General features: G+C 46.1%; 1 protein-coding gene across 1 annotated transcript; it reads right to left on the reverse strand.

Annotated features, from left to right (window-relative positions):
- Positions 1-10,344: 10,344 nt before the first annotated feature.
- Positions 10,345-12,122, reverse strand: LOC133824301 (uncharacterized). Its single transcript, XM_062257180.1, has 3 exons — positions 11,960-12,122; positions 11,188-11,432; positions 10,345-10,890 (listed from the first exon to the last, which is right to left on the reverse strand). Exons 1-3 carry the CDS (start codon positions 12,120-12,122, stop codon positions 10,345-10,347), a joined length of 954 nt encoding a protein of 317 aa, XP_062113164.1.
- Between the last annotated feature and the right edge of the window lie 520 nt (positions 12,123-12,642).

The following is a 12,642-nucleotide window of genomic DNA, read 5'->3' on the forward strand; positions in this document are numbered from 1 at the left end:
AATAACTAAATTAAAAAAAACATAAAAAATCACGCATATCCCTTTTTCTCCCTCTCCCGAGATCCCTCTCTCTCCCGAAGCTCCCTCTCTCTCTCTCTCCCTGTGTCGTCTCTGCCAGGGCTGAATGACCATCCTCTCGTTGTCGACCACCGCCACGCGCCATCTTGGTCGACGCGCCCTCCACCGAAATACCCAACCCCCAAAGACCAGCTTGTCAAGCGCGACCTAAGGCCCTCAATGGGGTTTTTGAAGTTCTGCAATTTTGGGTTTCTCCCAAACTTTTCGAGCACTTTCCGGCCACCTTGAGCCACCACGAGATGAACCACCACCATACTCCTTGCATCATGGGCCTCAAAACCCACTAAAGAATCACACTCAATGACCACTGGAGTTGGAAGTCAATCTTCGTCAGAATCCATGGTGATTTCCGAACCTTCAAGCATAGATCTGAGCTTTTCTGAGCCATTTCAAACTAAACCACCGCCACGAAGAGATTTCCCATGGCTTGGTCTTCAAAACCCAGTACTTAGTTTTCCGAACCACCACCTTTGAATGGTGGCGCCGCCGCCGTCGCCTAAGCTCCACCGTGGGTCTTGGCCAGCAACCACTCAGAGTGAACGAAGACTCGTTTCAAGCTGCCAAGATCACCCTTCAACTCGTATTATCATTTCGAGGGCTATGGTATAAAATTATATTTAAGATTTTTAGGCTATTTTTTGTCTTGGAGATTAAATGCGATTTGGATCTAAGTATGTGTTACAGACTATTTTCATGAGTCGAATTGTTATGTGAATTATCTTACTGCCTGGGATATATAGTATGCATGTGTTTATTGCAGGATTTTAATTTTTGGAATATCCGATTTACAATCGTTATGCTGTCGAATTTCTAGTAGAAATTAAGGCTATCTATAAGATAGCCCTTGAATATGATTATGAATGCATTTTATGAATATGGCTTGAAATAAATTGTTATCTAATTTATAGTTTTTTTTCTCCATTTCCCTACATATAGTGGATGCTATCAATTCATGTGGTCAACTCACTTATCTTAAACCTTGTCATATATGCATGCATGTATGAACTAAAGTCCTGTTGTAGTGTCTTTGAATTCTTTTTTTTTTCTTCTTCTTTTATGTGCAACTGCAGATTATGAGAGAGCAAGAGAGTACTACTAGTGAACTAGTCACCTCGAAGAAGCGAACATTAAATGATGGGTTGATGCTAGCTGAAACAGGCTGACATAGATGGACTTGATAGGAAGAAAGAGTTCAAACAACTTGTAAGGCTTATCCTTTTTGCTATATTTGTAATGCATAATGCAAACATCAAGATTGTTTCTTTTCTTGGACTGGGTAGAAGTTTAACAAATTTAATGTATAAGTTTATAGATTATTCATATTTGTTCGAATTTTTTATTTTTTTTTAGATTTGTAACTATCTCATTGAAAGTATAAGTTTTGTTATTTTAATCTACAATTTTTCAGATTTGTATATAAATGTGTACGCCCTAAATATCCGCGCACTTTGACGAGCTAAGAAAGGGCTTAACTCGGTCTGCCACGTGTCAGCCGACCACCCGGAGCTGTTTGCTACCATCCCCTAATTTAACCAGCCCGAGCTGGTTAATCATTTAGCTATTCCTTGGGGCCATTGTGTCGACATGATGAGAACTACGAGCTATCACCACATTAAGCTCGTAGTGCATCAGAGGCCTGACACCCCCGAATCCTTGTACAGTCAACCACGCAATATAAACGTGCATATCCAAGACGTCACGTGTCTATTCTATTCCTGAATTCTCGTACACGCAGTATAAACGTGCGTGTTCGGACATCCCACGCCTGATTTGGGCCATGCGGCCCATTGTCCCTCCTTCCTATTGATTAGACCGCACTTCACTGCAAGGTTTAGGAATTAATCAATAATGTCACATAAATGATTTGATGGATGAGGAGATCACGGGATGACCCCAGTACCTACCCAGATATCATCTTCCTATAAATACCAAGATCCTGGGTAATGTAAGGGGTTGGGATATTTTTTGTAAAGAAGCACTCTGTAAGAAATAGTCAAGAGATATCAATGATATCGACTGGTGGACTAGATGGATTTTAACATTCGAACCACCTAAAAAGAGGAGAGACCATCTTTCTATCGCTATTAGTTTCCCAAAAATCTAGATTACAATTCTTTTCATATTACGGCTTACCAATTTGCACTGATCCATCCTACTTATTCATATAATTACCTGTTGGCGAAAAACCGCGTCAACAGATTGGTGCTTTCATTGAGAAGATTCAGATTGGTGCTATCACAATAACTTAATCATGGTGGTTACTCGGTCGAGGAATGGTAACGAGGCGGATCAACGTGATGGGCAGGAGTCCCACCATGCCGCCATATCCAACGAACCAAACCCCGAGGTCCAGCAGTGATCGGGAAAGCAGCCAATGGGCCAGGACGACACCAGAAGTTTGGCGCCCTGACCGCCAAATCTGAACCGGGGTTACCTGACAGTGACAGAAATGGAGAACATACAGTTGAGGAGTCAGCTATCCAGAGAAAGTAAGCAAATCGAAGAAGTCTTGGCCGGACTACCCATTCTTGCAACTGACGTTAACGTCAGAAAGAGACAAAGCGGGACTCGCAAGTCCCGCAGGGATAGTCGGCCCAGACCCAGTCGATCAGTCAGAACCTCAACCCCGAGTTCTGCACCCGTGTCACACCATAACCAGGAAGCTATGTTTGAGGAGTTTCCCAGGGCCAATCAGCAATTTTGCTGATCAGTCAGAACCTCAACCCCTAGATCGGCTCCATCATCGGACGCGCCCAGAAGGGCTCATGGAAGCTCGCGGAGGAGGTCCGGGGAAAGCTCGCGCAAACAACCTGCTCCGGCCAGCTCTCCCATGTAGCGACAGACCGCCGGGCGCAGGAAGCCGGAGACAGCAGGGTAGAACGACTGCGAGCTAGTTTAATCCGGCCAGATGGGATGAGGATCACTTCACCAATTAGGCATCCCCCTTCGCCGATAAGATACCCATCTCCCCCTCGTCCTGCTCGAGATATTTCGGCGCACGGGAGCAGCAGAAGGAATCCTCCTCCCACCGGTCCTTCCCATCGCCCACGAGTATGCGGGGAGATCCCGGATCCTCACCCCCGGCATCAGGCTCCAAGCTTTTCCAACAGGAGCTACTGGACCGAGAGCCACCGAAGTGGCAGATCCGGCGGAGACCTGCGTAATCGCTTAAGTTCGGCGCAAAGCCCTCAGGCCGCCTCGAGGGCCGACCTTTGAGATCGCCTCAACTGGCAGAGAGGGGATCCGGCCAGAAATGAAAGTCATGCTCGCCGAGAGGATGGTCTTTCTGAAGTATGTGACAGTGGGAATGTCTCACCTAACCAAGCTCAAGCTTGGAGGGACAATAACCCGCCTAACGCGTACAATGGAACTGGAGCTGTCGAACAGCCCCAGAACAACCAAGGGATTAAGGACCAGACCCTAGAACGACTAGCTCAGATGGAGGAGTTAATGAAGAAAATCTTGTCAGAAAAGGAGAAGGACGAGTATGACTCGGGGGACGAACTCGAGCTTTTTGCCTCCAACATAGCAGCCACAGCGTACCCGCCAGGTTTCCGGATGCCCCACCTGTCTAAGTTTGATGGAGACGGAGACCCATCGGATCATTTGGGTATGTTCAATACCCTGATGATGGCCCATAATATCGGCCCTGAGCTGAGGTGCTTGATATTCCCTTCCACCTTGATCGGGCTAGCTAGGCAGTGGTTCAAGCAGTGTAAAAAGCATTCCATCAGTTCGTGGAAGAATTTTTCTGCCGATTTCAAGAGGGCATTCCAAGCTTCTCAAGTTGCCCGTGTCAAATCTGCCACCCTGGCGAACGTGAAGCAACAGCCCGGGGAACCTTTAAAAGCTTACCTAAGCAGGTTCACAAACGTCGCGGCTCGAGCCAGGGATGTGGATGATAGTTCCAATCTTATGGCCTTGAGGACCGGAATCCTCGTTGGAGGCGGGCTATGGAAAGAGATCCAGAGAAGAGGTATCAGCACCGTGGATGAATTCCTGAACAAGGCCCAGGAATGGATAAACCTGGAAGAGGCGCGAGCATCGGTCGCAGGAACCAGGCAAACCCTTGACCAGCCCGTTGGAGCGGAAACGGATGTCGTGAAAATGACTAAAACCGTTGCCCAGAATAACCAAGGGGGTGGAGGCAAGAGAAAGGGGAGCGACGAGGGCGGCCAATACGGTTCGAAGAAGAACATGCCCGCAGAAAAATTTAAGCCAGTCTACGCGGGTTATACCGAGCTCACAAACACTAGGGAGCACATTTTCCTAGCAAACTCTGCCCGCCTCCCCTGGAAGAAGCCGAAGCCTTTGAAACACCAGAAGGCTAAAAGGGACCCTTCCAAGTTCTGTCGATTCCACAACGACATTGGCCACAACACTGACGATTGTAGGCATTTGAAAGATGAGATCGAGACACTCATCAGAGCCAGACCTTTGGCTCAGTACGCGCGGAATCGGGTTCCTACTGGTCAACCAACCCCGGAAGCTCCGGTAAACCAGCCCAGGCCCCGGATAAATCATGATACCCCTCCTCCTGTAATAGGAGGAAAGATATCCATAATCTCCGAAGGCCCCCATCTGGTCGGCACGAGCAGAGGTGCCCAGAAGAGATATGTTAATGAGTTGAAGGCTAATAACGTAGTGGAATTCGTCCCGGAGCAGCATCTACCCAACAGTAGCGATTGGAGAGGCAATCAATCATTTTTACCGAGGAGGACGCTAGTCATGTCCAGTTCCCCCATAATGATCCTCTAGTCATAACTGCCTAGCTCACCAACCGAAGGGTTAGGAGGATACTAGTCGATAATGGGAGTTCAGTGAACCTGCTATTTCGATCTATGCTAGAGAAAATGGGATTGTCCGTAACCGAGCTGAAGGCCACCTCCATGATGTTCTATGGATTTTTCGGAGAAGGGTCTGTAGCAATAGGAACAATCGAGCTAGTAATAACCTTGGGAGAAGGACCCCGAACTATCTTAAAGCTCCTCGAGTTTGTGGTTATCGATTGTCCCACCGCGTATAATGCTATTCTGGGCCGGCCTACGTTGATGGCATTTGAGGCTATAACTTCTATACGCCATCTCGCAGTCAAATTCCCCTCCTCTACGGGGATATGTATGATCCGAGGTGATCAGCTCGCTGCCAGGGAATGCTATAGCATTTCCATGAAGGGAAAATCACAACCTGGGCAGCAGGCGATGACCATTCATGGCAGAAGTGAGGAATCTCAGGAAGAAGGATCTATTCCTGAGATAGAAAAACCTCAGGAAGCCAATGTGGAAGGTATCGCCTTGAATGATGATATCGACCCCAGGATAAGCGAAGTTAGATCAGAGCTCTAGGCCATCGAAGAGGTGAACATCGATCCGAGAGACCCCTCAAAGGTGGTGAAGCTCGGGAAAAACCTGTGTAATAAGAGAAAGGCGGAGCTGCTAAGATTTCTGCCAGAGAATCTAGATGTGTTCACCCGGTCTCATGAAGACATGATAGGGATCAGCCCAAGTGTCATCGTGCACACCCTCAACTTGGACAAAAACATGTCTGCGAAGTCCCAGAAACAAAGGCGTCTGGGTACGACCTGAGTTGAGGCCTTAGAAGAGGATGTAGCTTGACTCTTAAGGTGCGGTTTTATTTGTGAGAAAAAATATCCGATCTGGGTCGCCAACCCTGTTTTGGTCCCGAAGCCCAACGGGAAGTGGCGGACCTACATCGAATTTTCTGATCTAAATAAAGCCTGCCCCAAAGATTGTTTCCCCTTGCCGAGAATTGACCAATTGGTGGATGCCACTGCGGGGCATGAGCTCATGTCCTTTATGGATGCATACTCGGGCTACCAGATCGCCATGAATCCTATGGACCAGGAGCACACTAGCTTCATGACTCCAACTAGCGTTTATTGTTACAAGGTCATGCCCTTCGAGCTGAAGAATGCAGGAGCTACATATCAGAGATTGGTCAACAGGATGTTTGCTAATCAGATCGGGAAAAACATGGAAGTGTATGTTGATGACATGTTAGTCAAGTCAAAAACTGCCGATAACCATGTCCCTGATCTGAAGGAATGTTTTAAGATTTTAAGACAGTACGGTATGAGGCTGAATCCCCAAAAGCGTACCTTCGGGGTCGTGTCAGGAAAATTTCTAGGTTTCATAGTCAACACCATAGGAATAGAGGTGAACCCCGATAAAATCAGGTCGCTACTCGAAATGCCATCACCCCGGTCGCGAAAAGACGTCCAAAGTCTAATAGGAAGGGTGGCAGCCCTTAATCGGTTCATTTCCAAATCATCCGACAAGTGTTTGCCATTCTATTACCTGCTCCGGGGAAATAAAAAATTTGAGTGGACCGATGAGTGTGAGTGTGCTTTCCTCGGCCTAAAAGCACATTTAGCTGAGCCGCTCGTGTTATCTAAGCCAACGACAGGAGAGCCTCTTTTTCTTTACCTAGCTGTAACGGAAGATGCAGCCAGTGCTGTGCTGGTTCATGAAGAAGACCGATCTCAGAAGCCGGTCTACTACATTAGCAAGAGGCTCCTTGGAGACGAATCTAGATATCCGATGATGGAAAAGATGGCGTTCTGCCTTATCACGGCCTCCAGAAAGCTCAGGCCGTATTTCCAGTCCCATTCAATCCACGTCATAACCGATCAACCTTTAAGGCAGGTTTTGCATAAACCTGAGGCATTGAGAGGTCTTTTGAAGTGGGCTATTGAGCTCAGCCAATTCGAGATACTATACGTGCCACGAACTGCGATCAAAAGCCAAGCTCTGGATGATTTTGTGGCAGAGTGCACGGAATTCCAAGAGGAACCAGTGGAAGAACCGGTATGTGCCTTGTGGAAAATCTTTGTGGATGGTTCATCTAATGAGAACGGGTCTGGAGCTGGAGTCATTTTGATATCCCCAGAGGGACATCGTTTCCACTCCGTATTACGGTTCGAATTCGAAGCGTCCAACAACGAGGCCGAGTACGAAGCTTTATTGGCTGGGCTAAGGGTGACCTGAGAGCTGAAGGCCAGCTCAATCCAGTGCTATAGCGATTCATAGCTCGTGGTAAACCAGGTATCAGGAGAATATCAAGTGCGGGGAACCAAGATGGTGGCCTACCTGGCCAAGGTAAAGAAGGAGTTGTCCACATTTGAGTACAGCCTAGTTGAACAGATACCTCGGGAGCATAATGCCAATGCTGACGCCTTAGTGAAGCTCGCCACCTCTGGGGAGGCCGAAACCTTGGGCCTGGTACCGATGGAATTCTTGGAAAGGCCAAGCATAGAGGAAACCGTGGGAGAGGTCGAGATGATCGACATCAGGCTGACCTGGATGACTCCCATAGTCAAGTACCTGACCACAGGAAAGTTACCTAAAGAGCAAAACAACGCGAGGAGGATACTTTACCAAGCTCCAAGGTATACAGTGGTAGACGGGACGTTGTACTGGCATGGCCATTCTTTACCTCTTCTGCGGTATGTTCTGCTAGGCGAAGCCAAAACTATTTTGCAGGAGGTGCATGAGGGATTTTGTGGAGATCACGCTGGGGGGCAAACCCTGGCCTTGAAGATATTGAGGCAAGGATATTATTGGCCTACTCTATCAAAAGACTCGATTTCTTACGTCCAAAAGTGCGACAAGTGCCAGCGGTTCGCCACGATCGCCCGAGCTCCGCCTGTCGAGCTGAAGATGATCTCATCCCCATGGCCGTTTGCGGTCTGGGGAATTGACTTAGTTGGTGCCCTGCCCACGGGAAAATGCGGAGTTCGCTATGCAGTGGTGGCTATTGACTACTTCACCAAATGGGCAAAAGCGGAGCCCCTGGCGACGATTACATCAAAGAGGGTCCTCGACTTTGTGGTTAAGAATATTGTTTGCCGATTCGGGTTGCCAAAGAAGATTGTGTCAGATAACAAAACCCAATTCGATAACGACCTCTTCACCGAATTCTGCGAAAGGTATGGCATAGTTAAAAGCTTTTCATCCGTGGCCTACCCCCAGGCTAATGGGCAGGTCGAGGCTGTGAACAAGACACTAAAAGCAAGCCTTAAGAAGAGGTTGGATGAAGCCAAGGGATTTTGGCCTGAACAGCTCCCCCATGTACTGTGGGCATACCAGACCTCGCACCGAACTTTGACGGGGCACACTCCTTTCTCCATGACTTTCGGAAGCGAGGTCGTCCTTCCTATCAAAACAAAAATAACCTTGCATAGAGTCTGGGCGTTTGACCAAGACCAGAACGACAAATTGCTCAGCGCGTCCCACGACCTAATTGATGAAAAATGAGAAGATTCGTAGCTCTAGCTCGCACATTATCAACAAAAGATCACTCGTTATTTCAACTCAAGGGTCAAGAGACACATCTTTAACTTAGGCGACCTGGTGCTCCGAAGGCTCTTTTTAGCCGGTAAGGATCCCAAGGTCGGAGTTTTGGGACCAAGCTGGGAAGGACCATATCAAATAATAGAGGTTGTGAAGGAAGGAACCTTTAAGCTTGCTCGGCTTAATGGGGAAACAGTCCCACAGACATGGAACGCTGTGCACCTAAGGAAATATTACCAATAGTCGTGCTTTTGTAAGGCTTAATTATAAAAGCCACCCTGTTTTATTAAAAAATGAGGAGTATATTTTTTGTATCGTATGTTTCCATGTGCGTATAGGCTTAAAAGAGTGTGTTCAAAGAAACCAAGAAAGACCCCCTGCTTACTTGGGGGGCATATATCCTGGATACAACCAGGTCTGAAAAATTAGAAGTTAATTAAATTGATTAATCGGTGTTTTTTCTAAAAGGCACGAGGTATGAATAAAAATTAATGCGAACTAAGTTTTTAAATTAAATATCCTGGATACAACTAGGTCCTAAAACTTAGAAGTTAATTAAATTGATTAATCGGTGTTTTTTCTAAAAGGCACGAGGTATCAATAAAAATTAACGCGAACTAAGTTTTTAAATTAAATATCCTGGATACAACTAGGTCCTAAAACTTAGAAGTTAATTAAATTGATTAATCGATATTTTTTCTAAAAGGCACGAGGTATCAATAAAAATTAATGCGAACTAAGTTTTTAAATTAAATATCCTGGATACAACTGGGTCCTAAAACTTAGAAGTTAATTAAATTGATTAATCAATGTTTTTTCTAAAAGGCACGAGGTATCAATAAAAATTAACGTGAACTAAGTTTTTAAATTAAATATCCTGGATACAACCAGGTCCTAAAACTTAGAAGTTAATTAAATTGATTAATCAGTGTTTTTTCTAAAAGGCACGAGGTATCAATAAAAATTAACGCGAACTAAGTTTTTAAATTAAATATCCTGGATACAACCAGGTCCTAAAACTTAGAAGTTAATTAAATTGATTAATCAGTGTTTTTTCTAAAAGGCACGAGGTATCAATAAAAATTAACGCGAACTAAGTTTTTAAATTAAATATCCTGGATACAACCAGGTCCTAAAACTTAGAAGTTAATTAAATTGATTAATCGGTGTTTTTTCTAAAAGGCACGAGGTATCAATAAAAATTAATGCGAATTAAGTTTTTAAATTAAATATCCTGGATACAACTGGGTCCTAAAACTTAGAAGTTAATTAAATTGATTAATCAATGTTTTTTCTAAAAGTCACGAGGTATCAATAAAAATTAACGTGAACTAAGTTTTTAAATTAAATATCCTGGATACAACCAGGTCCTAAAACTTAGAAGTTAATTAAATTGATTAATCAGTGTTTTTTCTAAAAGGCACGAGGTATCAATAAAAATTAACGCGAACTAAGTTTTTAAATTAAATATCCTGGATACAACCAGGTCCTAAAACTTAGAAGTTAATTAAATTGATTAATCGGTGTTTTTTCTAAAAGGCACGAGGTATCAATAAAAATTAATGCGAACTAAGTTTTTAAATTAAATATCTTGGATACAACCAGGTCCTAAAACTTAGAAGTTAATTAAATTGATTAATTGGTGTTTTTTCTAAAAGGCACGAGGTATCAATAAAGCTTAACGCGAACTAAGTTTTTAAATTAAATATCCTGGATACAACCAGGTCCTAAAACTTAGAAGTTAATTAAATTGATTAATCGGTGTTTTTTTCTAAAAGGCATGAGGTATCAATAAAAACTAACACGAACTAAATTTTCACCAAACACATCATATTAAAAAGAAAAATAAGTGATGAAATAACCAAAATCATAAAATTGTCTCGAGGAGAAAAACCTCGTAATAAATAATTACAGAAGATAAAAACAAAAAAGAAAAATCCTAGGCCCCCATAGGTCACTCCGAGGACGTCACCTCCTCAGCATCCTGCTCGCCAGCAACAGAGGTCTCCCCGGTCTCAGTCCCCGTTGGCAGCTCTGATTGTAGCCGAGCCTTGAAATTCTCAAGGTAGTGTCCCCATGCATCGGGGGCCATGAAGGAGAAGTTTCCGTCTTGGTTGAAGGCCCAACAATGATACAGCATACTCTCCATGGAGAATGCTAATGCTTCCTTCTCCTCCCGGACAACTGCCTCGGCTTCCAACAGCTTTGCCTTGGCCCCCTCAAGCTTGACCTGTAGAGCTGTCGAAGTAGCTCTCGCTTCCTGCTCGTCTACCTGAGCTGCGGCGAGGGCAACTTTCGCTTTCTGCTCGGCTGCTTGGGCAGTAGTGAGGGCAGACTTTGCCTCCCGCTCACTTGCTTGGGCCGCTGCCAAGGCAGACTTGGCAGTCTGCTCATTCTGCTCTGATGCATAGAGAGTAGCTTGGGCTGCGGCCAGCTCGACCTTGATCTCCTCGTTCTTGGACCTGGCCCGAGAGATGCTGCGGTGGAGAGCCAAGACCGCCTGCCAAAAAAAAAAAAAAACAAAGGAACAGTTAGACGCATTCCCAAAAAGTAAGATGTAAAAAGTGTTCGGTGTAAGTATGTACTGTGAGGTTCATCCCGAGAGAAGATTCCATCACGTTCTCAGGGATCATCTCCTCAATTTCCCTTAGATCGGTGCGCTTGGCTTTGTAGAAGTGCTCCACCGAGTGGTTCGCCGTCTCGTAGACAGTCCCCCAGAAAATGTCTGGAATCAGCTCCAGATCCTGAGAGTTGACGGGGATGTGGCAGCAGGCACCACCGGAGTTTGGTGACCAACCGATGCTACCGATTCTCGAGCAGGAGGAGGAGGAGGGCGAGGAAATATCGCGGTAGCTCCGGTAACAGGAGAAGCTCCTAGGCTTGAGCTTTTCCCCTTGGTTGGGGATTGAGAGGTGGTTGCAGCCAAGGGCGGTGTTTTCTTAGAGGAAAGCCGAAGCCTCTTGACGAGGGGACCCTCGAGTGCCTTCCCTCTTCGGAACATCGAACGGATATCAGGTCCTCCCCTCTCTGCCATCTCCTCGCCTGAAAAGAAAAATGAAAAAATCACGTTAGGGATACATGCACATTCTTCAAAAGAAAATTATTAACAGTAGCACAATAAAGAAAAATTTTTCCTACCCTTCGAGCTAAAGGAAGAGTCTACTTCCACGACCTCTGGCCTTGGAGCTGCTACAGGGGAAGGAGAATCTAAAACAACCAATTCTTGGATTTTGGGAGGTGCCGGCTCAGGCTCTACCTCGGGGCTAGATTCCTCCACGTATTGCCTAAGTTCGGGGGTAACTGTACCCTCTAGGAGGGAGGGCCACGACCTAAGGTTGGTCCGTACTCCTCAAAGAAGGCCGACCTAAAGGACAACGTATTGTCTACTACTACGGTACCCCTAGGACGGCCCACGTCATTACGCAGTACTAACTGGTCTACGCATTGGAGTAGGGTTACATTGAGGTCTGGGTCGGTTCGGTGGCGGTGCATGAGCTGGTGTGGGTTAAACCTAACTAAACTAAGGTCCGCGGCTGCCCTATCTAGGTCCCGAAAGAGATAGAGGTTACCTTGGACGGAGGGGCCAGCTGCTGCCCCTGATTGAGCTCGGTCCAAATCTGGATTCCGGGCAGCCTCCGGAACTCTCCTCTTCCGTACAAGGGGCACCTCAGACTCATCTTCTTGCTCGTCGCCGTTGCCAGCCACGACCTCGACCTCAGGAATGGTCTCCATTACGTGGGCTGCTGGTTGATTGGCCTGCGTCCTCCTCAAGGCCAGAGTCTGGCCTACAGAAATCTACTTACACGCCAGCCAGCATTGTCTCGTCAGTCACGAGCTGGCGGTAGTCCTTGTCACTCGGCGGCAGCCCCGACAAGGTGTCATATTGACCCCCGAGGGTCATTGATTTGGCTATCCTCGCAAAGATGGCTGCACGACATTGTTCCAGTCAGTATACACGAGAAGAAAAAGTAAAGAAAAAAGTTTTTAACCATGAGGTGAGAATGAATAGCTTACGAGGACGGTTGAAGTAGTGGTACTCGCAGTTGCGGAACCCCGTCAACATAAAGAACTGGTCCTTGAAATCGTTGGGGTGGCTAGGAAGCTCGATGACTGCGGGAGAGTTTGGGAAATGGGTCAAGTAGTAGAAACCGTCGCCTCGTCCCCATTGATTCGGGCTGGCTTTGAGGCAGAAGAAGTAAAGGATGTCCGCTAGAGTAGGGACCTCCCACTCTTGCTTCAGGAAGAGGTACCT

Source organism: Humulus lupulus, chromosome 3, assembly GCF_963169125.1.
Source record: "Humulus lupulus chromosome 3, drHumLupu1.1, whole genome shotgun sequence".
Classification (NCBI taxonomy): Eukaryota; Viridiplantae; Streptophyta; class Magnoliopsida; order Rosales; family Cannabaceae; genus Humulus; species Humulus lupulus.